General features: G+C 38.8%; 1 protein-coding gene across 1 annotated transcript; it reads right to left on the reverse strand.

The window, feature by feature from the left end:
* Positions 1–25915, reverse strand: LOC111607986 (NLR family CARD domain-containing protein 3-like). The gene is made up of 9 exons (XM_023330136.1): positions 25827–25915; positions 25567–25692; positions 23228–23306; positions 22844–23069; positions 20906–22697; positions 20320–20493; positions 14025–14198; positions 2290–2336; positions 1–2142 (listed from the first exon to the last, which is right to left on the reverse strand). The coding sequence occupies exons 1-9, from the start codon at positions 25913–25915 to the stop codon at positions 1607–1609; spliced, it is 3243 nt and encodes a 1080-aa protein (XP_023185904.1). The 3' UTR covers positions 1–1606.
* Between the last annotated feature and the right edge of the window lie 1162 nt (positions 25916–27077).

Consider the following 27077-nt stretch of genomic DNA (forward strand, 5'->3'; position numbering starts at 1 on the left):
ATCAGTGATTGAGAAAAACTGACAAACATTTCTGTGAAGGACCAGACTCAAACGAGGACAAAAAAATGTTCAAAGTAGAAAAAGTTCCATTTAATTCTTCCAAAATTAACAAGCAAAACATAAAGATTTAATGCAAAAAAATAAGTCAAAGAATAAATAACAATTTTGGGCCCAATTTAACTTAGGTCAACTGAACATAAACAAAACTGACCTGCAAACAAAGAACAAAATGCTGCTTAAATAGGGGTGGGGTAATCTAAATCTACCACATGAGGGAGGCACGACATAACAAAGGAACAAATAAATACAAAATGAACTAAAGCATTCTATGAAACAAATAAAGCAAAACTAACTCTTACTTAGCAAAAACAATAATAAGTGAATATTTAAGTGACAAAATTAACTAATTAAAAACTTGACAAGTCTCCCCCCTTCAGTCTTTGAAAAAACATATGTTATGCTCCAGGTTTCCTCCTCCAGCTGGTTTGCATCAGAAGCACCTCAAACAAAAAACAAGTGTACATAAACCATTCAGACAGACATTAACTAAAGTGTGCACCCATTAGAAAATATGTCTAAATGAAATAAACTTAAACATATAAACTGTAACTAATATAAAGAAAAATACTAACACAATGTGGTGTCCCACCACAATTTCAATGAAATCTGATGAATGAAAGGAAAAAAATAAGAGAAACAACAATGTCAGGGTTCCTGTGTGCGTGTGTGCGAGTGCGAGTAATGCATCTCTTCCAGCGAGGATCTTGGTGGAGAGCCTGGGCAGCCTTCACAGGTGGAGCTCATCGGCCTCATCAGAGTGCTGGGGATAAAGGCACAGCAGAGCCTTCACTCAGCACTGGATGATTAACGTCTACTGGTAGTCACTCTGGCCACCTCTTGTTGTCGGCTATTTTTAGCTTTTGATCAGTCTCTTGAGAACCTACCTGAAGTTCATAGCTCTCGTTTTTGCTTCCTTTAGGTTTTTGTCACTGGACCTCTCTAGAAGAATCAGTTCAACTGTTTTCCCTCCTGTGAAACTCCCCAGCAAGTACCAACCTACCTGCCTGCTCCACCATTCCCCCTCATCTCCACACAGGACCCCTGGGCACTTTTCTTCCACGCTTCACCAAGTCCATTCCAAAGTAAGCTTATACATTGCATCGGATCAACTTATTACTGGCCACCAATAACCCAACTCTCATTTCAGACACCACGGATCGCATGACACTGCCACTCCCTGACACTGCCACTCCCTGACACATCGAGGAAACCTGTAAATTGTTGCTAGTTGTTTGAAGGAAATAAAACCTAAACCCAATTGAACTTGTTGATTTCTGCATGTGGGTCAGAAGATTAAATCCGAACATGTCAAACATCTTGATATTCAGTGTGAAGCTTTGACTGGAAACAGGAAAACATGAGGATCCTGGAATAATCCTGGAATAATCCCAGCTTCCATATTTAAAGGACTGGAAGAAGAAAAAGTTTCCAAGGACTCAATCAGAATTGTTTCACCAAGAAATAGATTGTAGAGACTAAACTATCTGTTCAACAGTGAGAGAGTTTCTCTAACAGGAGGAAAATCTTTAGACTCTTTAGACTCAACTCAGCACAGAAACACTGAAGAGGAACCAGAACTAGACCACCAGACTGTAAATCCAGGAATCAGAGGTTCAGTGAATGTGGTGTTGAAGGTGTGGAGGAGGATCAGTGAGTCAGAGGAAACTCTGTAGAAGGACAAAATGCCAGCAGGACAGTCCACATACACTGCTACTCTGTTAGAGACAGAGGAGGAGGAGAGACGAGTTTTTATCTTATTGTGACAGACAGAGTAACCATCAACATCAGAGCATCTCAGACTACAGGAATGATCATTATATCCAAACAAACAGTCTCTACTGTCTCTTTTCCTCCTGATTCTTCTGTAACTCACTGATATATAAACATATCCTCTCCACTCGACCTCCCAGTAACAGCGACCAGTCAGACCAGTTCTACACAGCAGCTGAGGATTGAAATCAAATCTGTCTGGATGATCAGGATATGACTGAAGCTCCTCCAAAAGTGTCACCTTCCTGTTGTCTTCAGACAGTTTGAGGAATCTGTTCACTGTGTTTGTGTCGATGGTGAGTTGACAGGAATCTGATGGAGAGAACAAACACAATCCAGCTGCAGTTATTGATCATTTATTGACACTTTGATGATGACTCCTGAATGAGTGATGACAGTTTGAAGATGGTTGAATGTGAGCTGCTTCGTTGTCATGAATCAGATGAAAAACACACTTACACTTCCTCAGACCTGGTGTCAAGAATGGGACTCCAGCAGGCTCCACCCTGAAAGGAGGAGGGGGGTCAGACCATCAGTCTCTTTCAGCAGCAAACATGGACATTACATGTCTCTCAGACACACATTATCCTCCACTGAGACAGGAACAGTCCAACATTTGGATTGCAAACTGCAGTGGATGTAGGAAGGACAGTTGGTGCTGCTGCAGCACAAATCATTTCTCCAAACACAGGAAAAGCTCCAACAGAGAGGAGAAAGGAAATCCCTCAGTAACAACCTGAAGAAACTCACTGAAGCCTAAAAGGACATCAGGAAACTAAGGAAACATTTCTGGAAGCTCAACCTGATTTAATAATGTTAAGGAAAATGATTATTTTAGTGCTAAAAATACACTTAATCTTACAACATGTGTAAAGGTATGTTAAGCACTCTTATTTGAAAAACAGGCTTTGTGTGACCCTTCGAGAGAGGCCCGAAGGAGACAAGCAGACGCCTTCCACTGTCTGTTTAAGAGCACACGAAAGCCATAAAATTAGCATCTCCATGGAAACGGCGCTGGAATGTGTGGGATAGACGTTAGAGTTATCTGTGAAATCTCAAAACAGGGACTTCTCCGCCCGAGATCGCCCGTATCAGACGGAGATGAGCACGGAGTGGTCCGCCCTTTTACTTAGATAAAAACCAGACATCTGAGCTGTAATGAGGGGAGTTTCCAAGTTTCTTTGGGGGCCGAACAGGTCTCTGAGTGGTCGAACAACAGAACGCCTTCTTTGCATATATTAAAGTGAGGAAACACCCACTCAGCATAAAGTTACATGTAGCGCTAAAATAGAGAGAGTTTTTTCCATCTTTTCTCCACGTGGGCGCCTTTGTCTGTCTCTGTGTTTCGTGTGTGTCTGTTTCCCCTTGTCTGTTGTTATTTTGTGATAAAATGTATATCTCTGTACCTCTGCTGCTTTGTTAATTGATTCATGCGTTGCTTTGTATGAATTAAACTCTGTGATCTGTGACGTCAACACGCCTTGTTGTAATTTCGCTTTACAGCTGCCCTGCTGCTCGCCGAGAGGACCCGGCTTTAAGGAAGATATGAGCCAAACGTTTTGTTCAAAGTTAATAATAAATAATTCTTCCTTTACATTTGGGGGCTCGTCCGTTTTAGCAATCTTGGCGAGGGCGGATCGGTCTGTTTCGGCTCGGCTTCCTGCGGTAAGATACTATTTGATTACTCTTTGGTTGTCTGTAGCGCTGTGTGGTCGAGCCGGCGTGGATTGTTGTAGCCAGCTGCAGCCACGCGGAGTTTTCGGAGCTGCAGAGGTAGATGGATTGTGTTTCTAAAAGAGCCAGTGAATTAGTGATTGGATTAACAATACACATTAACAAGAGGATCGTTGCGGATCCAGACATAGGACTTGCATACCCTATTGTCGTAAATGCTGGGTTTTTCTTAACCTCTGTTCTTTTACCCTGAGGATTTATGCTTGTACCTCTTAATAGAAAGGAATTTGGGAATTGTGTATTAAAATTTAGTTTGAGTTTGCATCAGCTGGGAGATTTCGGCTCATCTCTGAGGGACTAATAATTGGAAAATCAGAAAGGTCTGCGGTAGACCGACAGGAAGGATTTGCGGTAAATCCTCGGTATAGCTTGCGGTAAGCTTTAATGATGCATCTTATATTTTTTAGCCGGCGCCTTCTTTGTGCTTTTGTTTTCCTTCTCCTTCTGTCTTTCTAATTTGTTTATCATTATATTTAGTGTTCTCTGTATTTGTCTGTTTGTGGTGTTTTTACGCTAGCGGCTCTTCTGTGTGGAGTGTGTGTGCAGAGCTCTGTGTTTCTTTGTGTTTCTCTGTGTGTGATACGCTTTAAATAGTCTGAGGTAGACTGTTACGGTAAAATAACCTGGGGTAGGTTTATTGAGTGTGTGGTACACTTTGAAAATAGCTCGCGGGAAGATTTTGAAAATAGTCTGAGATAGATTTTGAGAAATAATCTGAGGTAGATTTTGAGAAATAGTCTGAGGTAGATTTTGAGAAATAATCTGAGGTAGATTTTGAGAAATAATCTGAGGTAGATTTTGAGAAATAATCTGAGGTAGATTTTGAGAAATAGTCTGAGGTAGACTGTTAAGGAATCAAGTGAAAATAGTCTGGGGTAGACTTTAATATGGTGCATTTTTAATTTTTTTTAGCCGGCATTTTCTTTTTTTTTTTTCCCCTCTGCCTCTTCCGTTTGTCTGAAACCGTGTTTGTGTCTCTGTATTTATCTGTGTGTGCGGGCTGCCGTAGAAGTGTGTGTGTCTGTGTGTTTCTGTGTGTATCTGTGCGTGTGTATGCGCCAATTGTCTGTGCGGAACGCTGTGTTTGAAAAGCGCTGTTTGTGTGAATTTGCGTTGCTTTTGCTGCGTTGTATTGTAAAGTTATTATGGACACTGAGTTGCGACATGTGCTATACGCTATTTTATGGTCGGGGTTCGTAGAAGAGTCTTAAAGGGGATGAGAAGTTAATGTGTCTGAGGGAACCAGGAAACTTACAGTTCCTAACTAAGGAAAAGTACGGTTTAGAAGGCGTGTCGACAGTTGAACGAAGGCGAAACGTGGTGTTTTAGTTTTAAAATAAGAGTTAAGTGAATAAAACTGGTACCAGAAAACAGGAAATTATTGGTTGCTGTTAAATTTTAACATAGGTTTGACATGTCTCTGTTAAACGTGCACGGGATTTAAAAAAAAAAAAAAAAAAAAAAAAAAAGTTCCTGAAGACTGGAGTTAAAATTAATTAAATTAAATCATGAAACAAAATGTTAACAAAACATTGGCAAATTCCTGAAGCTTCAGTACAATTTGAATAAATTAGATTGAAATTTGATAAAATAATGGGGACTGACTGAAACTTTGACTGACTACAAAACTGGCCAGATGTGTTGTGTTTTGTGTTTTATGTCTTCGTTTGTGTTGTCATTCATGTTGGTGTGACAGAGTGTGTGTGTCTGGAGATAGGATACCACTTGGTATTTTATGTCATGTAAATACAACGGGACTGTAAACAGCACCTCTGTCAGTGGATGCAATAAGCAAGAATTTCTCACTTGGATGCCAAGTAGAAGCAGAAATTACCCTGCAGAGTATTTTTCGTGCTGTCCCGTGGTGTTAAATTTCCAGTTTTTAGAACACCCTATGTGTTACACTGGACTAAATTATTAATATTAAGCGATAACAAATTGGAAAATTATGGGTTCTAATACAGGATGAAGTAAATACATAAAATAAAAATTGTGATCACAGGGGATCGTGGAAATGATGTATTGGCAAAAGTAATACATGACTGGATGATAATAAAGTAACTAACTGAATAGATAAATACATAAATGGTTAGGTAGAGCAATGAAATAAATTAAATAAAAATTTATATAGACTTGGGAACTAAAATAGTGGATAAAAATGTTAATTATTCCTTCTAAGGCTGTGAAGGTAGTAGGACAATGGAATAACATACAATGAGTTACAATAGGACCTTTTTAAATGAGTTGAGGATAAAGAAGAAACAGAAAAGATCTTTAGAGAAACAGGCTCTAACTGTAAGAGGAATTGCTCAGATAACAACAAACTGTAGCATGCAGCTGATTCTAGATATTTTCACAATCAGTCTTTTTGAAACTGACCAAAACTTTAAGATAGATAAATATCATTAAATCTACAGGACTTACTGATAATTAAGACAGAATAAATTAGAAGTAACTCTCGTGTTAAATAGAAATTGATTAAATATAGAAAAGTTTGCTAAAATTGACAGGATTTGTTGTTGAAGGATAACATTAAGTTTGAAATAACTTATTGGTTAATGAAAAAGATCATATGGAACTATTGTAGAGAATCAATATTAAACTGTAATGAGAGATGATTTAAAAGTGCCAAATCCTACTAAAGTAATAAAAGAATTGGGAGTTCCTCCTGAAATCCTTATTGGCTCTCTATACTGCCATAAAATCAGTCCCTCCGAGAGGTGAAGGGAGGTTTTTATGGTGGGGCTTAAGGATTTGCTTTGTGCTCTGACAATAGAGATTGCTCAGACTAGTGTTGTGGCTTTCAAATATAAATTGTGAAATCTAAAAGTACAAAAGGATCTAATTTTTCTTTTTCCTAAGGAACATGGGGATTGGCTGTTTAAATTTTGGGGTTTTGTTTGACATTATAGATTATAGAAGGTTGTAGAGAGTCATTATCATCACATGAAGCAGGATTTTGATGCAAAATGGTTTCCTACATTTAGGGAAACAATTTCTAATGGTTTTCTGTTTTCCCTTCATATTACTTTATATATTGATTAGTGAGTAGTTTAGATTTTTATCTTTAAATTTGCTTTCATCGGTCTGACTTTTTAGTTTGTTGTGCACCCATTTAGTTAACTTTAAGTATCAGTGCTTTTATTATGTTAGATATTACTAATTAATTTTTTCGTTTGTAGATTTAGTGATATTCTGACCAGTATTTGTTAGGGTTTTGTGTGTTTAATTACCCCTTAGTGTGTTAATGGTCTGATCAGCCATTATCTAAGTTCCCCTCATGTCTTGTTAGGTCAGTTTGTGCTTGGGTCGTTCTGTTACTACCTGTATTGTTTTTTGTTATGTTGATTTCAGTATGGGCCCAATTTATTATTTTTGGATTTTCTTTGTTAACTGTGTTTTGAATCTTCTTCAACGTCTCTCTGGCTGGTTTATGCAAAACCTTCACTGAGTCTTAATTGGTACACGTGTTTTGTCATACATTAGTTAACGTGTTTGAGACGTTTTAAACTGAATTATTTGTAAATCATCAGAGTACGATGAATAATGACCTTTAAAACTGTAATGTGAAATGTTTTGGGAAATAGTAATCTTGAAGGTTTAAAGCATGCTTAAATAAGTTGTTCTGTTTGTTTTGAAAGTTTGCCTGTTAGGACGGGGCAGCATTGAATTTGGGTAGAATTTCTCAGGTAAAATAATAAACCTGTTTCATCAACATCTTTATTTAAAGTAGTAGGAATTGTGATACATTAACAGGTAATGCATCATCAGGGGGGAGAATATGTTATGGGAATATGTTATGGGTTTATTTTTATATTACTTTGAAAAATATGTCTGATATGTGCTCATTTTGAATGGATTTGAGTTGTTCTCCATTAACAGATGTTCTGACAATGGGCTAAAGTATTTTGAAACCAATAGACACATTTATAGTGATAATGAAGCATATTTTGGTTAATTAACTTGGGAAAATAATTATAGAAATTAAAAATATTATTGTGTCAGCCATTTTCAGAGCATTAATTTAATGGAGCAAGAATGTTTTAAGAAATGTTTTGAAGAATCTGTTATTGATTAAAGTTATCACTAATCAGTTAAAGTACACAGGTGGGATTTTAATGATTTTTCTAAACTTGATTTTGATTTTTTGATTTACATCCATTTAAAATGATTTCGAATGAAACTTTAAATTTTAAATTCGACGACAAGTAAAAGACCTAGAAAAAATTGGTAGATTTTGAAAATGTTTGGATTTGTTAAGTCATACATTGACATTATAATTTCTCCAGGTCTAACTCTTTTGAATTTTGTTTAAGGAACGCATGTAAAATGATTTAGACAAATAACCAGTAAGATCTAGTTTGTTCTATGAAAGTAATTTAAACTGGACTGCTTAATTCACATTGTTATTCATTTTTGGTGGTAAATGTAAGCTTTACAACTACATTTTTAAGTTTTTGTGTTTGTTTTGTTTCGTTTGTTTAATCCTATTTTTACAAGATTGGTTTAAGAGGACGATCTGCATATGTTTAATATTCTGGCAAAACGTTACTTTGGAAACATGTCTTTTGAAACGGGTGATTACAAGGTTTTGGTATTTTCCATCGGTTAGGAGCTATAGTATAAAATAATAGAAACGTAAATTGAAGGGATCACATCCACCATTTGATGAGCAGACCTGGACAAAGTAGGAGATAAGGCTTCACGGGATGAGTTGCTCATGGTTTTTGCACCCACACTGCCCTGGAGTTCCGTGCTCCAGGTAGGACTCTGGACTCTGTAACACAAGCTGTTGTCATGCGAGGCGGGGTGGGGCTGCTTGGAGAAGCGGCTTCACACTTATTTCGAGGATAGCAGCCACAGAGCCACGAGCGTTGGAGGATTCACTCGGACACACAGTGAATTGAAGATGTTTGTGATGATTACACAAATGAATGATGCCTTTGGACATATCTGATCTCTGTTTTGTCATTACAGTTTTGCAGCTGTTTTCCTGGTGCCCTGTGGATGTGGTCTCATTCAAAATCTGCGTTCTTTGATAAAAAGGATTAAAATACTTCCCCTGGATGGAAAATAACAAAGCAAATTTATTTTTTAGGTGAAACCATCGTTTGATTATACTGACAGTAATGAAGGTGATATTAAAGAATGTTGTAATTGTGTTTCTGATGCTAATGAAATTCATGTTGAAAACAAAATGTCTGTTTAATAACCTGTGACAGGTCGTTTCCTAAGATCTAGTTTCCTCACGAGGAGATTTCACTCTCCTTTAAAACTCACTGTAATATTGACATAATAATCCAATTTTCAGTGAGCAACAGACGCTCAGGTGGAAGCCTGAGGTTTCCGACCGAAGAAGATCAGGCTACAAGAGGATCATCATTAACTTTTTATTGCGTGTTTTTCGTTCGTTGAGAACTCTGAAATGGACTTTCGTTTCGTTTTTTGCGCGCATTTTTTTGAACATTTCCAGACGAAGACTTCATATTTTTTGAGAGACTGTCGATGGACAATAAAAAAAAAAAAAAAAAAAAACAGAAAAAAGATGAGCAACAGATTGTAATTTTGTGATGAATGTTGTCCTTTAAGTTGCAGACTATTTCTTACTGATTTTTCTATGTATGTCCCTGTTTTCTTTTTGTTTTACACTTTGGGTTTTTGTTTGTCCTGTGTTTTGGTTGGATTGTGATAATTTTGTTTTATGATTTTACGTTTTTGTAAGGATAAGTCTTTCTTACCCTTGGGTTTTGTTTAAAAAGGGGGACTGTATATAATTAGGGTACGTCACTCTTTTGTCTTTTTATATTTTTTGGTTTTTTCGTTTTTTATTACATAGTTTTGTTTCGGTATTAGAAGGCTTACTCAATTTTTATTGAGATCTTTGGTGAAGATCTCAAAAGGGGGATTGTTAAGGAAAATGATTATTTTAGTGCTAAAAATACACTTAATCTTACAACATGTGTAAAGGTATATTAAGCACTCTTATTTGAAAAACAGGCTTTGTGTGACCCTTCGAGAGAGGCCCGAAGGAGACAAGCAGACGCCTTCCACTGTCTGTTTAAGAGCACACAAAAGCCATAAAATTAGCATCTCCATGGAAACGGCGCTGGAATGTGTGGGATAGACGTTAGAGTTATCTGTGAAATCTCAAAACAGGGACTTCTCCGCCCGAGATCGCCCGTATCAGACGGAGATGAGCACGGAGTGGTCCGCCCTTTTACTTAGATAAAAACCAGACATCTGAGCTGTAATGAGGGGAGTTTCCAAGTTTCTTTGGGGGCCGAACAGGTCTCTGAGTGGTCGAACAACAGAACGCCTTCTTTGCATATATTAAAGTGAGGAAACACCCACTCAGCATAAAGTTACATGTAGCGCTAAAATAGAGAGAGTTTTTTCCATCTTTTCTCCACGTGGGCGCCTTTGTCTGTCTCTGTGTTTCGTGTGTGTCTGTTTCCCCTTGTCTGTTGTTATTTTGTGATAAAATGTATATCTCTGTACCTCTGCAGCTTTGTTAATTGATTCATGCGTTGCGTTGTATGAATTAAACTCTGTGATCTGTGACGTCAACACGCCTTGTTGTAGTTTCGCCTTACAGCTGCCCTGCTGCTCGCCGAGAGGACCCGGCTTTAAGGAAGATATGAGCCAAACGTTTTGTTCAAAGTTAATAATAAATAATTCTTCCTTTACAATAATCAGCATTAAAACACAATCAATCTAAACTCTGACACAACACCTGGATACCTGTTCCATCCACACTCCCACACACAGATGAAGGAATGAAACACTAAACAGCCCTGCTGCTGAAAACCTGCTGTGGCCTCACTGTAATATCCAGAAATACAAACATTAAAAAGGAGAAGCTGCATCACATTCAACAAAGAGTTCAACAAGAATCAAAGATTTGATCTCTGAGCTCAGACTCACAAACCAGGGAGAGGCTTCCATCATCACACACCTCTGACAAACACCTCCAACCTTTCAGCACTTCCTCTACCAACCAACACCACCAGGTGGCGCTGCTGCACACATTTACAATGAGACCAAGAAGAAGAAGCAGCATCCTGAATCCAGCAGCTGCAGTAATGGCTTGTGAAAGTGTCCAAGGAGCATCTGGAACCAGAACCAGCAGATCCAACAGTCCAGAGAGTCTTTGTTTGCATCTTTCCTCTCAGATTTCCAAGCTGCTCTGAGAGGGAAATGACATCATCACTCTACTGATGATGTCACGCTCTGATGTCACTGATCAGAAGCTGCTGGACTTGTACATTTCCAGCATGGAGGACAGAGAAGATCTCAGCTCTGATGAGGAGCTGGCCTGCCTTCAAACTGATTCAGGGTCAAAGAAATATTTCCAGATGAAGTCAGACTAAAATGTTGGATTGTCCTGCTGTTGCAATCAGAGGCCAAGAAGAAGCTTCAAGTTCTTCTCCTGTTCAGCTCTACGTTCCTGTCAGAAACTTCAGCTCCTCATGAGGAGAACAACTAAAGCCTGGAACAGACTGACACTAACATCCTGACATCTCATCCCTGAACAAAGCTTTGCAGCATCAAGGTCACTCTTAATGCCATATATGGACAGATTTCCTCTAAAGGGGGCGGAGCCTGGATTGGAGGAACCAGCAGCAGCTTCCAGGAACAAACCTTGGGAACCTCTGGAGGAGAACATGGAGATGAGATTCCTGCTTTAATCAGTGGATTCATTGATAGAAAACATGACGACTGAAATATCTGAGAGCTGCAGCTCCATTTTCTACAGATCTGCTGGAACATCAGATAGAAATGAAGAATTTCATCATTTCACATCAAATCTGTTCATCTTCCACAGAAACAACTGAATTATTGACCTGAACTGGTTCTAAAGGTCTGGATGGTAAAAACATCCATTGTTTTTATGTCTCATTAGTTTCCAGAAAGAGTTGAAATGTTTCAGAAGCTTTTATCCAGCAGCTCAGTAAAGATCTCTCCTCTTTCCAACCTGATTTAGTCCATGAAGCAGAACATCTCTGCTGCTGCAGCAACAGGAGGAAACTTCTCCAGCTCTCAACTTCTCCACTCTGACTGCTTGGAAACAGATCAGGGAGGAACAGCCTTTTCTCCAGGCTGCCTCCTCCTGACTCTAGCGCCACCTACTGGCTGTTCACCAGAGGTGGAGAAAGAACTCAAACAATGTACTGAAGTAAAAGTACAAATAAACAGACAAAAATGTTCTCTAGTAAAAGAACCACATTAACATTTTTACTTGAGTAAAAGAAAGAAAGTACTGACTTTTAAAAATACTTAAAGTATTAAAAGTAAAATTACTTCCTGAATGTATTACCTAATGGCTAATACAATATAATTAAGTGTACCGATCATATTTAATATTAATACATCAGTAATGAGCCATTTAATGATCAATGCTGCAGATAAATCATGTTTTATTGTGTTTACTCTCTGTGACAGTTTAGATTTAGATTTGTGATTCTATGCATCAGAATTTCAGGATGACCTGCGTCTCTCTAGCAGTCCTTAACTACAGTCATTTTCAATAAATTAGAATATTTATGAAAAGTATTTCAGTAACTCGGCTCACAAGTTAAACACATCATACAGATTAATTCCCCACAAACTGTTTTAAAGCTTTTATTTGTTACTGATGATGATTTGTTGCTTACAGTTGATGAAAACGTGACATTTCTGATCAGATTACAGATCAATAAAAACAATTAATGCAGAAATGTGGATCTAATGAAAAATATGTTTAATATCTGCTGAAGTTGTTTTAAAACCTGACAAACGAGCCTCATGGGAACCAATATTCTAATTTATTGAATATGACTGTAAATGTAAATATAAGATGGAGATTATTCACATTAATTCAGTAACCAGGATGTGGAGGAGTTTAACGTTACTGGGACATTCATGGCAGGAGATGCTGCGCTCCATGCGCCCCGACCGCAGTAATCAATGTTACTGCCAGTTCAGCTGCTTACAACTATTTAATTGTTTTATTTATTGCAGTCGATTTAAACTAGAAGCTTGGTAAGATTACATAAAACTTCTCTAACCTAAATCAATTTAACACCCAAAACTCAGACAGCGTTTAGCAGCTTAACTTTCCTCGATATGTTTTTCAGATTTGATGGTGAATTTTTGAAAGCTAGCAGTTCATGATATCAGGGAGGCAAAGGCGGCACCAGAATCATTGATTACTTTCAAACCAACCAACAAATCAAAAAGCGCAAAGCGACTTGGATGTAACTTGTAACGCAACGCTTTATAGAAATGTAGTGGAGTAGAAAGTACAGATACTGTAAAATGTAGTGGAGTAAAAGTTCCCACCATTAAATCTACTTACGTACAGAAACATGAAAAATGTCCTTAAGTTCAGTAACAAAGTTCTTGTCCCAACAACCAGGATCAGGTGAAGGACCTCTGCAGTCCCATGATGCTTCCTCTCCCTCTTCTAAACCATCTGATGGGCTGATATCATCCCTCTACTTTATCAATAAAATGTTTTTCTTTCTCTTATTACGATTCCATTATTTATCCTAAATGTGACGTCAGAGCTGTGGATCTGGAATCTGATTGGTCGGATGGATATTTCCCTGGTTTTCCAACATGAAGGGTCTCTGCCTTTTTCCAAGACGTTGGGAATTTTTCCCAAAGTTTATTGAACAATCCCAAAAGCTTTCCCAACTACTGAAAACCTAAACACATTAGTCTTTTCTTGGATCTGTCTAAAAGGTCTTATTATTGTTTTTTCATTTCTACCACAGTCAACAGAGCACAATTCTACTTTTTCACCATCATTCACTGCAATTCTTCATTTCCTCTGGAAAACAAGGGATTTCCATTCTCTCCTGATTCCTTTCATTCTTTGGATCATTTTCCAGATGTCGCCCCCTGGTGGAGATCAAACTACTAAATGGATGAAAATGTTAAAATTCTCACTTTCTTTCTTTGCCTCATGAATAGTTTTCTTCACTTTTTATGTAATTGATATTTTATTAAATCCTGAAAATTGTGAGTTTTTTTTAAAATCTAAAGTTCTTTATTTTTCTCTCCCATAACTTTTAAACATCCATCTGACCAACATGGAGTTACTTTTCTTCTCATCTTTGCTTCTTGGGGCTGATTGGTCTGGAGCTCCATCAAATATTGTTTTAAAGTCCTTTCTGCCATCAGTAGATCATCATGGAAATCTAACTGAACTTCTTTTATTAATTTAGTCAGAGTCCCTATTAAACTATTAAACCCATCCCACTCTTTAATTTTCCTTGTGAGCCGTTCTTAGTCTGGAGAATATTCCAGAAAACTGGGTAATGATCTCTGCCTCCAGATGAGGCGTCTAAATATTTAATTATCAAATTAAGCATTCAGCTTCAAACTAAATGTTTCCCAGCAGACTGACTAAAGACATTTCTCCCTCTTCCTCCTCTATCAGACCTTCTCTGCTCCTGCAGCAGGTTCCTCCATACCTGAGAGCTTCCAGTCTCCAGTGTGGATCCTTCAGTCCAGCCGACAGCAGCTTCACTCCTGAGTTTCCTGGATGATTGTAGCTCAGGTCCAACTCTTTCAGATGGGAGGGGTTGGAGGTCAGAGCTGAGGCCAGAGAAACACAGCCTTCCTCTGAGACCAAACAGCCTGATAAGCTGCAGACACACAATTCATCACATGATGAGAAAATGAGAACATTGAGGTAGAACCCAAGGTCTGAACTGATTGCTGGCGGATGGGCGGATGGATGGATGGATGGATGGATGGATGGATGGATGGATGGATTTGTAACATGTGGAATAAATAAGAAAGCCAAGCAACTGCTAGGATCTGTAATAATGTTTCTTTTTGCACCTAAGATGCAGCAATTTGTCAAGTGAAAAAATGGAAAAAATGGCCAAAACATTTGCACACAGAAGAAACGAAATCATCAACCAATCACCCAGTATAGAGGACATCAAAGCCAGACGGCCCACTCTATTTGAGACATCTCACGTGAGTTATAAGTGCATGCTAATCATAAATATTCCTAATCAATGTGAATTATTGCATTTGTGATTCTGCATTTAGCTATTTGATACAAAATGTGTTACGTTACTGTCATCTATTTTATAGATCCAATTTGATCTATCTTCTTGCTTTTGAAAAATGTCGTAAGAACAGTATGTATGTTTGTAATATTTGAGGCTTTAAAACTGGTTTCATGATTTGTCTTTCAGATCCAGGATGAGTTTCACAGAATCACAATGGTGCATCTTGAATCAAAGTTCATGTCCAACCTGGATGAATATGCTCCTCGACTTCTGAACCTCTTCCACTCCAAGGGTGGAAGCATGGGGTTGAGATTGCAGGCTCTCCTACTCAAGGTATCCTTCATTGAGCATTATGGTTGCTAATATTTTATTTTCAAAATTTTGTGTTTAAACTTCTGGAATATCATTACTTAAATTTACTTGAGGTTAGCCTGTGATTCTCTTTATAAATGAAATGAAATAATGAATGAAAATAATCGCATGAGAATTTGTTTCAGTAGTGTTTTATTACACTGGTCCCCAAGACGGCACAGGAAGGATCCTTGAGCTTATTAACAGTAATATAAACCACCTGCTGTTTATTTTTTTCGTTTCAGACTCCAAGCAATCCTGACATCAACATGACCAGAGATGTTATCATTCGATGTTTGATCCTGTACCTTGGGGAATCTACAGATAAACTCTTAAAAGAGTACGATGTCAGTTGAAGTAGATGTTAAAATATAAAGTAGGTGATTTCTCTCATCTCTTCTACTTGGTATTCGTTGGAAAGTCAAATCACAAAATAGTCATAACTGTATTTCTCCCAGTGGTTCTTGGCAAGCTTTATCATTGTCCTCTGTTAAGTGTGTTTAAATTTTATTTTCCATTAAGGAATTTTTAAGTGCTAGTGCAGAATGCTATCTCAATTTGATTCCACCAACTGGAATAAAACTTGTCAGTAATTTATGTAATTTCTTTCCTAAGAATGCTTTACCTAACCATAACTTGATTTTTTTAAGTCTTTGCAATTTGTCCCTAAAAGCGAGCTAAGAAATGATGGCCAAGATGCTGCTTTGTGAATACAAAGACATTTTTACAGAAAGACTGAGGCAATGCAGAATAAGATATTCATCAAGACAGTGCCAGGAAGAAATAATAGTGTAATGGATTGATTTAATTTCAGAAACTTCCTTTAGAAATATTTGTAACTGTTCAGCTCATCATTGTATAATTGATTATATTATAATAATATATTATTATGATTTTTATATTTGTTTTTTTTTTCATTTTTAAATTATGTGCGTTTTTTTTAGTGTTATCTCAGATTTGTCTAAAACACTGACATAAATAGAATGCATTACAAGCAACGGCTGACAAAACTCCAGATTTTCTTGTCCAAACAGTTGTAAGCAATTTTTTGAAATGGAACCTTCTCCTTTTGCTGTATTGTCTGATATGCACAATGTTCTTGCTATTACAGGATGCTGATGAAGACAGTGTGTCACAGGACCTTGCTGTTCAAAGCCTGAAGATCTACAACATCAAAGCTAACACGTCAGAGGATCCAGACATCGGTATCGTGGTGGACGGCGTGAAAATTCTAACTGCTCTGGGTAACTTTCCAAGGGCTTGCTCCCTGCTTGTTGGGTTGGCGTATGCTGTGAATCTTGCCTATCCAAAGGAGCTCAGATACACGTTTGAAGTGTTTCAGAAACTTCTCCTCGGGCTGGATAGTTCAAAGCTCTCCCCAAAAGTGAACAGCCTCAGGAATAAACTACTGGCTTAAGAAAACGGACCCTTGCTAAACAAAAGGGAATAGACAAGTCACTGTGAAAACCAACACGCAAAACTTTGTGAAATGCTCTGTGAAGTTAGTTACAATTAGGGTAATTTTCAGTTCAGTGGATTTCTGCATGTGTATTTTTTCTTGCAGTACATTACAGTTAACCACCCTTTCTAAGGACTGACCCCTTGTTCTCATATGTGGTAGTGCAGCCTGTTATATGGCTTTGGATCTGTTCAGGTCTGTCACATGAGCCCTTGTCCCTTTTATACAGCATAGAGCATCCACTATTGCCTTTTTGGAGAGTCCATGCAGGCTTCACCACTGAAGGGTGATGATCTGCAGACTGCAAAACTTTGTTGTGTTTCATTTGCACTTTATATAATATGTTTTTGTTCAGTTCTGTCTTTCAACTTATTTTTCGAAAAGGAAAGTAAGTGTCACGGAGCCAAGGGCCCCAACACAGTGACAAGATGTAGCATAAACATACAAAAAAAGAAAATGGAAGTTTTTATGCCTCCAAGGTCTCGCACATCTCTCACATCTTGTCATGTGTTTTCCCCAGGTAACTTTTATGTGCATACTTGTTTTGTGCTCTGCATGCCTCTTAAACATAAAGTGAACTCTTATGTGATTGATAAATTGTTGAAGTAAGCTTAATTGAGTCCAAGTTGATTGTTGTTGATGTGATGGTTCTAAAAAATCATGTTAACTATACTTTGAGCAGAGTGGCACTATGTTTTTGACTTGATACTGATATATATTGCCCCTTCTCTGTTTTATTGTTGTATTTTGGAATTTTGCACTTGTTGGGTGCTGGATAAACACACTTTATAAAGTTGCACAAATAAATGCTGCTGCTGTTTTATGCATTGTAATTTGTTGTTTTTTGATGCCACTCAAGTTTGGTGAGGATATTGGGTAAATTAGACACAGAAAAATTATGGCAACAAAGTGACATTCAATATTATTGAATAGATTTAAAGTCCTATGATACAAATAAAAACTTAAAATTTATCAATTATTTTAGCTACAGATAAATAAGAACAACAGTGTTAATGTGTTGAATTAAGCAATAATGTGCTACAATATGAGTTGATATCATTTATATTATTTACTTAATCCAAATAATTTTTATGCTGATGTTTAGTAAGTCTAAATCAATTTCACCCATTTAATTAATAAATATAAGTTAATTTCACCTAGATTATCAGTAAATAGGAATCAATTTCCCCCAGATATTTAGTAAATCTAAATCATTTTTGCTCAGATACTTAGTAAATAAAAATAAGTTTTCCTTGTAAAATTGACTTGGATTTACTAAATATTTTTTGGCAATATTACTTATCATTTGGCTTGATATTAGTAAATCCAACACATTTCAGCTGTTGCTTTTATTAAGATGTACTTAATTTTTTTAAGTTAAGTTAAGTTAACATATTCAATACTTTTTAATCAAAATTGTATAACCTAAAATCTATTCAATTATATTATGTGTCACTTTGTTGCCACAATTTTTTTAAGTAACCATTGGCCAAATTTTTCTCAGTGTACAAAGTTACGGTGGTGACTAAATAATAGGTTTTCTGTCATTTTAGTTTAATAAAGTTAGGCTGAATCATTTTGCCTAAAATTTCAATATTTCTCTGGGTTGTATTTGTCATAAGGTAGGTCATTGGTGCTGCACACTGATTGGGGTACCGGACTGATGTCGAACCCAAGCACCCTCCATTTTAGTTTTCTCGAATAGAATGGAAAAAGGTGCTAAATTTATTTCCTGGTTCGGTAAAGGGGTCCTAAAAAGCGACGCCCATAGAAACATCTGTCTCTTCCAGATGACGCCACCAGTTAATGTATAACAACGGCACAGGCTCCGTTAGAGCCGCTGAAGTGAGGAGCTAGCTGTTAGCTGTGGCTCTGCAGCACAAACAAAAACCCTCCATTAAGTAAATACTTAAAGTAAAAGACATGTAACACATTTTATTTACTTTCACTGCTCAATAGGAAGAAACACACTAACAAAAATCAGACCGAAGTTTGTTCATTTCATTACTTTGGCTGAATCATGATAAACTGCATTATTATGCCTTAAATCAAAAGTAGCAAAACTGGCTACATTGCTTTCATAGACTTAGCTCCTTTTCATTGTTGAATGTTGCCAATATTTCAATTATGTTTAGCTCTCTAACTCTTACTTTCATAAGAAGAGTTTGAAACTGGAGGGTCTGAGTGTTACCACTAGCCAACAGCTCCGTATGCGAGCCGAGAGCAGAGGGGCTATTGAAGCTGATAGTAATACAAAATAAAGTATGTCTTTATTTCTTATCATCTTCAATGTAGAGCCTTTAAAACCACAAAATAAAATCTGAATATTTTTCTAGAAAACTCTGGTGCTCAGCCTTAAGTTCAAGTTATGATACTTCCCAAATATTCAATTTCTACATATTTATACACTGCCTGGCCAAAATAAAAGTCGCCACCTGGATTTAACTAAGCAAATAGGTACAAGCCTCCTATTGGATAAGTACTGCATAGGTGATTATCTTTCAGCTGGCAACAAGTTATTTATCCCCAGCTGATGCAATGAGTAACTCCTCATTTCTTAAACAACCATGGCAAAAGACACATCCTGTGGTCGTGGAAAAGACGTTAGTCTGTTTAAGAAGGGTCAAATCACTGGCATGCATCAAGCAGAGAAAACATCTAAGGAGATTGCAGAAACTACTAGAATTGGGTTAAGAACTGTCCAACGCATCATTTAAAACTGGAAGGATGGTGGGGAACCATCGTCTTCCAGGAAGAAATGTGGTCGGAAAAAAATTCTGAATGATCGTGATCGGCGATTACTTAAACGTTTGGTCAAATCAAATCGAAGAAAAACAACAGCAGAACTCAGGAGTATGTTTAATTGTGAACACAAAAGCATTTCCACACGCACAATGCGAAGGGAACTCAAGGGGTTGGGATTGAACAGCTGTGTAGCCATAAGAAAACCTCTAATCAGTAAGGCTAACCAGAAAAAAAGGCTTCAGTTTGCTAGGGAGCATAAAGATTGGACTCTGGAGGAATGGAAGAGGGTCATGTGGTCTGATGAGTCCAGATTTACCCTGTTCCAGAGTGATAGGTGCATCAGGGTAAGAAGAGAGGCAGGGGAAGTGATGCACCCATCATGCCTAGTGCCTACTGTACAAGCCTGTGGGGGCAGTGCTATGATCTGGGGTTGCTGCAGTTGGTCAGGTCTAGGTTCAGCAACATTGTGTGCCCAAAGAATGAGGTCAGCTGACTACCTGAATATACTGAATGACCAGGTTATTCCATCAATGGATTTTGTCTTCCCAAATGGAACGGGCATATTCCAAGATGACAATGCCAGGATTCATCGGGCTCACATTGTGAAAGAGTGGTTCAGGGAGCATGAGACATCTTTTTCACACATGGATTGGCCACCACAGAGTCCAGACCTTAACCCCATTGAGAATCTTTGGGATGTGCTGGAGAAGGCTTTGCGCAATGGTCAGACTCTCCCATCATCAATACAAGATCTTGGTGAAAGATTAATGCAACACTGGATGGAAATAAATCTTGTGACACTGCAGAAGCTTATTGAAACAATGCCACAGCGAATGCAGGCTGTAATCAAAGCTAAAGGCGGTCCAACAAAATATTAGAGAGTGTGACCATTTTTTGGTGGCGACTTTTTTTTTGGCCAGGCAGTGTAGGTTCTCAGCCGTCCAGGACATGAAAAAAACACACACTTGTTGCACATCCTATCACAGTTCCACTCTGTAATTCACTGAGTTCCTGACAGCAACACATTCTTTCACAAATGTTTGTAAAAACAGTTTAGATGTCTACATATGTGGCCATGCAAGTTATTGGAACACCTGATTCTGATAATTTGGATGGGTGGTCAAATACTTTTGGTAATCTCTGCTGGCAGCTAATGGATAGAAATAACTAGCATCGAGAAAATTTTACCTGAGAATTTCCAGGTTGCAGTTTGGACTCTTCAGTCCAGCAGAGAGAAGATTCACTCCTGAATCCTGCAGGTTGTTGTTACTCAGGTCCAGTTCTCTGAGACTGGAGGACTGGGAGCTGAGAACTGAGGACAGAGCTTCACAGCTTCTCTCTGAGAGGTTACAGCCACTCAGTCTGAGGAGACAGAGAGAAAAATCTGTTATTAAACATTTCCTCAAAATTTATGTTCTTTCAAATCAACAATGCTCTTATTGGACAGAGAAGGAACTATCTTATTTTACACAACCTTTGCATTTGTTGTCTATAGTTAGACCTCCAGCCTCAAAGGACTGAACTACAGGTAACAAGGAGGTTGGAAATATCATTATAAATTTCCACAATTAACTATATTAATCCAATTTCAATTTTAACATTGGAGAGGTTTTGCTGCTTTAATATGTAACACTATGTCCAGCTGCTGAAGGAAGTCTGTTTATTTTTTGCGCAACACCCCTAATGAAGAGACAATGCACCAATATATAAACTGAAACCTCATAATTAGCAGATTCCTATCTATAAAAAATACAGTAACAATCTGTGTCCTTACAGAGCTTTATTGGAGGCTTTAACCACTGGCAGCAGCCTCAGAAGAGCCTCATCTGAAGCAGAGTATTTCTTCAGGTCAAACACATCAAGATCTTTTCCTGATGACACTAAGATGAAACCCAGAGCTGACCACTGAGCAGGAGACAGTTTATCTGTGGAGAGACTTCCTGAACTCAGAGACTGTTGGATCTCCTCCACTAGAGAACGATCATTCAGTTCATTCAGACAGTGGAACAGATTGATGCTTTTCTCTGCAGACACATTCTTACTGATCTTCTCCTTGATGTACTGAACTGTTTTCTGATTGGTCTGTAATCTACTTCCCGTCTTTGACAGCAGACCTTTTAGAAGTCTCTGATTGGTCTGCAGTGAAAGTCCCAGGAGGAAGCGGAGGAACAAGTCCAGGTGTCCATTTGGACTCTGTAAGGCCTGGTCAACAGCTCTCTGATGGAGAGATTTTAGGTCAGATTTATTAAGTAATGAAGATTTCTTAGATCTTTGTGTTTCTTTCATTACGTCAGAACCAGAGTTGATAAAGGTCAGACGAACATGAAGAGCAGCCAGAAACTCCTGAACACTCAGATGGACGAAGCAGAACACCTTGTCCTGGTACAGACCTCTCTCCTCTTTAAAGATCTGTGTGAACACTCCTGAGTACACTGAGGCTGCTCTGATATCGATGCCACACTCTGTCAGGTCTGATTCATAGAAGATCAGGTTTCCTTTCTGCAGCTGATTAAAAGCCAGTCTTCCCAGAGACTCAATTATCTTCCTGCTCTCTGGACTCCAGTGTGGATCTGTGTCAGCTCCTCCATCATACTTGACCTTCTTCACTTTGGTCTGAACCACCAGGAAGTGGATGTACATCTCAGTCAGGGTTCTGGGCAGCTCTCCTCCCTCTCTGGTCTCCAACACATCCTCCAGAACTGTAGCAGTGATCCAGCAGAAGACTGGGATGTGGCACATGATGTGGAGGCTTCGTGATGTCTTTATGTGGGAGATGATCCTGTTGGCCTGCTCCTTATCTCTGAATCTCTTCCTGAAGTACTCCTCCTTCTGTGGGTCATTGAACCCTCTGACCTCTGTCACCATGCCAACACACTGAGGAGGGATCTGATTGGCTGCTGCAGGTCGTGTGGTTATCCAGAGGAGAGCAGAGGGAAGCAGTTTCCCCCTGATGAGGTTTGTCAGCAGAACGTCCACTGAGGTGGACTCTGTAGCATCAGTCAGGATCTCCTTGTTGTGGAAGTCCAGAGGAAGTCGACTCTCATCCAGGCCATCAAAGATGAACAGAACCTGGAAGTGTTCAAAGCTGCAGATTTCTTTGGTTTCAGTAAAGAAGTGATGAACAAGTTCCACCAAGCTGAACGTTTTCTCCTTCAGCACATTCAGCTCTCTGAACGTGAATGGAAATATGAACTGGATGTTCTGGTGGGCTTTGTCTTCAGCCCAGTCCAGAGTGAACTTCTGTGTTAGGACTGTTTTCCCAATGCCAGCCACTCCCTTTGTCATCACTGTTCTGATTGGTTGATCTCTTCCAGGTGGGACTTTAAAGATGTCTTCTTGTCTGATTGTTGTTTCTGGTCTGTGTGGTGTCCTGGATGCTGTTTCAATCCGTCTGACCTCATGTTCATCATTGACCTCTCCAGTCCCTCCCTCTGTGATGTAGAGCTCTGTGTAGATCTGGTTCAGAAGGGTTGGACTTCCTGCTTTAGCAATCCCCTCAAACACAGACTGGAACCTCTTCTTCAAACCAGATTTAAGTTGATGTTGAAAAACTGGAGCAAGACGTTCTAAAATAAGACAAAAAGTAAAATCAAGAACTAAATAAAATCAGATTCTCAAGATGTTTTGCATAAATGTGATTCCATCTCTTCAAATTTCAGTAAATGTGTGATTTATCCATCAGGTTAAACCTTTGTAGAAATCCTCTTACTGCTCTCCAGACGGTCAGCCAGCTCCTCCTGCTTCATCCTCCGCAGGAAGTTCAGTGTGATCTTCATCACTGCCTCTCTGCTGCTCCTCCTCTGCTCTTCATCCTCACCTTCCAACCCCTCATCATCATCTCTCTGACTCTCTGAGCATTCTGGGTCATTTGGACTCAGAATCTTATGGATCTTCTTCAGTTCGTTCTTCAGAAAAGTGACAATGTTGTCCTCCAGCGTCTGGAACAGAATAATAGATGAAGGAAACATCAGACTTAAATTATTGAGCCAAACACCAGATGGATGTTTGACAGACTGACACTCCTCTGGTCTACAAAGTGCAGCATGGAGATGACTGTGAACAGAACGCTTGGAAAAGTTGTTGTTCATATACAGACCATAAATATGGAGTCCAGCTGTGTTTGATGCTGCTGGGCAGACGGACAACTGGGAACCTCTGAGCTCTGCTGGTCCACTCTGTGGAGGAACCAGGAACAATTAGGAAGTCAGGAAATATTCATCCAGCAGTATTCAGAAATGAAATCACCAGGAGTTTTACATTAAATGTACTTGAAGCAGAAAAACAGAGCATCATATGAACAAAATGGAGTGAAGTTAAAAAGAGGAAGATGAACTACAAGGATGAAGAGCAGTAACACCAAAATCACCTAGAAGACATTTTAAAAGGTTGATGCTGAACTTGGACTTCAAACAGTCCAAACTGTCATTAGATCTGATGCTGGTGGAGACAGTTTCCCAGAGCTTGGGGACAGTGGATGTGAAGGCTCTGTCCACACAGGTCTTCAGGACAGTGTGGGACATTCATCAGGTTCCTATGAATAGATCTGAGGTGATGTGGACATGGAGGAGGTTTGAGATATGTGGGTGTGTCTCCATGTGGGGTCCTCTACTGGATGTTATAGAGAGGATTTTAAAATGGATCCTGTAGATCCTGGAAGCCAGTGAGATCACATTGTATCTGTCCACACAGAGACAATCAGAAGGTAAAGGTCCATGAAGTAATATCTGGATGTGAGCAGTGAACCAGGTGAACTAAGTAGTTATAAAAATTTAATGTTCCTGCTGATCCCACTAAGAACCAGCAGAACCTCTGATGGTCCACATCAGCTCAGTTTGGTTGAGTTCCAGCAGATCTCACCAACCACATCATGAAGCTTTCCTTCCCTGCTGAACTGCTCTTACAATGCACACAGGAACCAAGTCCTGATGGACCAGACTGGCTTTACCAGGTATTTCCCAGTGGAAATGTGTTCCACTGTTAGTCTGACATGGAGCCAGGAAGCAGCAGAACATCATCATCAACATCCCAGAGATAAAGATATGAAGGTGTTTTCATGAGAACAGAGCAGCTGATTTCTGTAGATAATGGATCAAACCTCTCTGTAAATATAACTGGAAACATCTGAGATCTTACTGGTTCAGTTTCCATAGTTACAGCAATTAGATACAGCTCACCTCTCTGATGATGGAGGTCCAGGAGATTTAAAGCCAACAGAAGGATGATCCATTGACCAGTCACTCTTAAAGGAGACACAGCTGGGTTCTAGTTCTGATTCTGGTTTGAATCTCTGATGGATCCTGAAAGAAAAACTCTCATTAGAAATTTTCTGTTGTTTGTTTTCAAGATATTTTTTTATGTGACTGTAAAATAAAGAGCTGTAAAACAATAACAGAACCAGACAGATCATCAACCTGATGTTCTAAATGATTCCTATCAGAACCGGTCCAATCCTCCAACATGTTCCTGATCATTGATCCTCCTGAATAATGTCCAGCCTTCTTTAAAGAGCAGAAAGATTTGTTTCTGAGACCAACATGTTGTTTTGAAATGACTAAGAGAAGTTTGGTGATCTTAGTGTTGAGCTCTGACATGGAGAAGAGCCAGGAATGATTTCCACTCTGACCATCCAAGGAGGATCTGATGGAGCTTCAATCAGAACCAGATGGTCCGTTAGAGACACTGAAGCCCACTGCTCAATCAGATCCACAAAATATGTAGTTTAACTGTAGAAATGGTTGATAATCTGCCATGTTGGATGATGTTTGAACTTCAGAGGTGGAATCATAAAAATAATCCATAGGATTTTTTTTATTTCAAAATGAATCTGTCTTTTGTCAGATTTTAGAGAAAGATGCAAATATCAACCTAGAAATAAATTTAACTTCTGTCTATTTGTTCTTGTGTTAATATTAATATCGGACAAAATAAATGAGTTTTATTTGGAAAAATTAGGCTTATAGAAAACAGAATAAAACACAGTCAAATGTTTCTGGTTCAAATGTCATGTCAACATAATAGTTTATAAGAGTGTGTCCTGAGTGAGGATTTTTAAGATTCTTTCTGTATGGTGTCAATAACTGACCAATGAAAGATGGTTAAATTGATGTGAGGTAAACATCAGATCAGATTTTGAGACTTCTGTTAACTAGTGAAGCTCTGGGTAGAGACTGTGGATCTAAACGGACCTGTTTGATTTTTGTACAAAGGAGCCAGTTGAACTTTATTGTGTTCATAGTAACATGTTCCTTATTGGAGCATGTTTCCATGGAGACATCATACGTATTACATCTTTGGCGTAATACGTATGAAAAGAAAAATAACCTGAAATTTAGACCAATATTTTCATGACAACAGAACCCAACAGAACTTGTTATCATCACATGGCCACAATAACAGATATAAACTGAACAGTTACAGCAGTTAGAAACAGCTCACCTCTCTGATGGTGGAGATCCAGGAGATTTAAAGTGAATGAGACGAGGGTTTGACCAGTCACTCTTAAAGGACACACAGCTGGGTTCTGGTTCTGGTTTTGGTTCTGGTTTGAGTCTCTGATGGATCCTGACAGAAACATGATGATTAAAACTTAATCAGCAAAGAGGAGCAGCAGCAGCTTCATCACCATGTCTGTTCTGGCCTGATATAGTGAACGCTGTGTGAAAAGGGCTGTGGACAGTTAGAGATGGTGACCTCACCTCTGACCTTTGCTCTGGCTCTCATCTTCCCCACACAGAGTGGTTTTAGAGGGAGGGACTCCCTCCTCTCTGTCCTCACACTGATCCATGCTGCTGAATTCACATCAGCTCACACACACTTTCTACCTTCACCTGCAGAGGAAACACACATCATTCATCTGCACATCAACTCTGATCATCCTTTACATCATTAGAGCTGGAAAAAGATCAGCTGCTCCTCCTCTGATTGGCTCTTCTTCTCTGCTTCACATCACTATCCAGGTTTTCCTGTGTGTATTATTAGCCAGGTCGGCTGGTAACTTAGCCTGGCTAAGTGTGGCTTTTTTTTTTTGTTTTTATTTTTTTTTAAATAATAATTTTAATAAGCCAGCCAGATTGCAGTCGTCTTTGCTGCAGTCAGTGTTTCATTTTCAGGGCAGAATATTTCCTGAATGATGGGGTTATAGTTGATGCATTGAGCAGTGAATGAAGCTGGCAGCACCAATCACACCTCTGCTGCTTCATGCACTGTTGTGTTGCATCTCTGAAGTTTACCTCGGGGTGGTTTGCGTATCGCACCTTTTACTCAAACTGGACACAGGTTGACCTGTGTGGACATTTATATCAATTCCCTCTGAGGATTCATGTTTCTTTCTAGAATTATTCATGAAGGTATGAGGCAAGTTTAAATGCCACCACCTTGCAAAGCAGAGCAAAGGTGTTGCACGTTGGACATGCAGTGATAATGATGCATCTTTTGAACAAAGCATTATGTGCTGCAGTGGGCATTTACATATCAACTCACTGACTTTTTCTGTGCTGACATAGTTTATGTACACTGAACAAAAATGTAAACGCCCCATGTCAAATATAAGAGTTTTATGAATATTTGAGTAATGCAATATATAGAGAAACTCAAAACATATTTTCAGTAATTACTGATCTTCATATCGGCATTGATAACATTGTGGTTTGGACATTTGTAGTGGATTGACAGTCCTTTGAACATGAGGGTGGAGGAGTTTGATTTTGACCAAGTTGTCTTCTTGTAGGCGGTTATGGACAGTTGGAGGTGTGATGCATCTGTTATGCAGACCAATAGTCTCCTCAGCTGTTTGTGTCGCTGGTCTTAGCCGCTGGGGCGTTTATATTTTTGTTCAGTATATGTATTCCCAGTTGGCCTGTGTGTTAGTGGTTCAGCCTGTGGAGGAGAAAACATGGACGCCTCACCAAGCATGTTGGTTTTATTTTATTTTTTCTCCTATTTAATTG

The sequence above is a fragment of the Xiphophorus maculatus genome, unplaced genomic scaffold (genome assembly GCF_002775205.1).
Source record: "Xiphophorus maculatus strain JP 163 A unplaced genomic scaffold, X_maculatus-5.0-male Unplaced_Scaffold_BN223, whole genome shotgun sequence".
NCBI classification, from domain to species: Eukaryota; Metazoa; Chordata; class Actinopteri; order Cyprinodontiformes; family Poeciliidae; genus Xiphophorus; species Xiphophorus maculatus.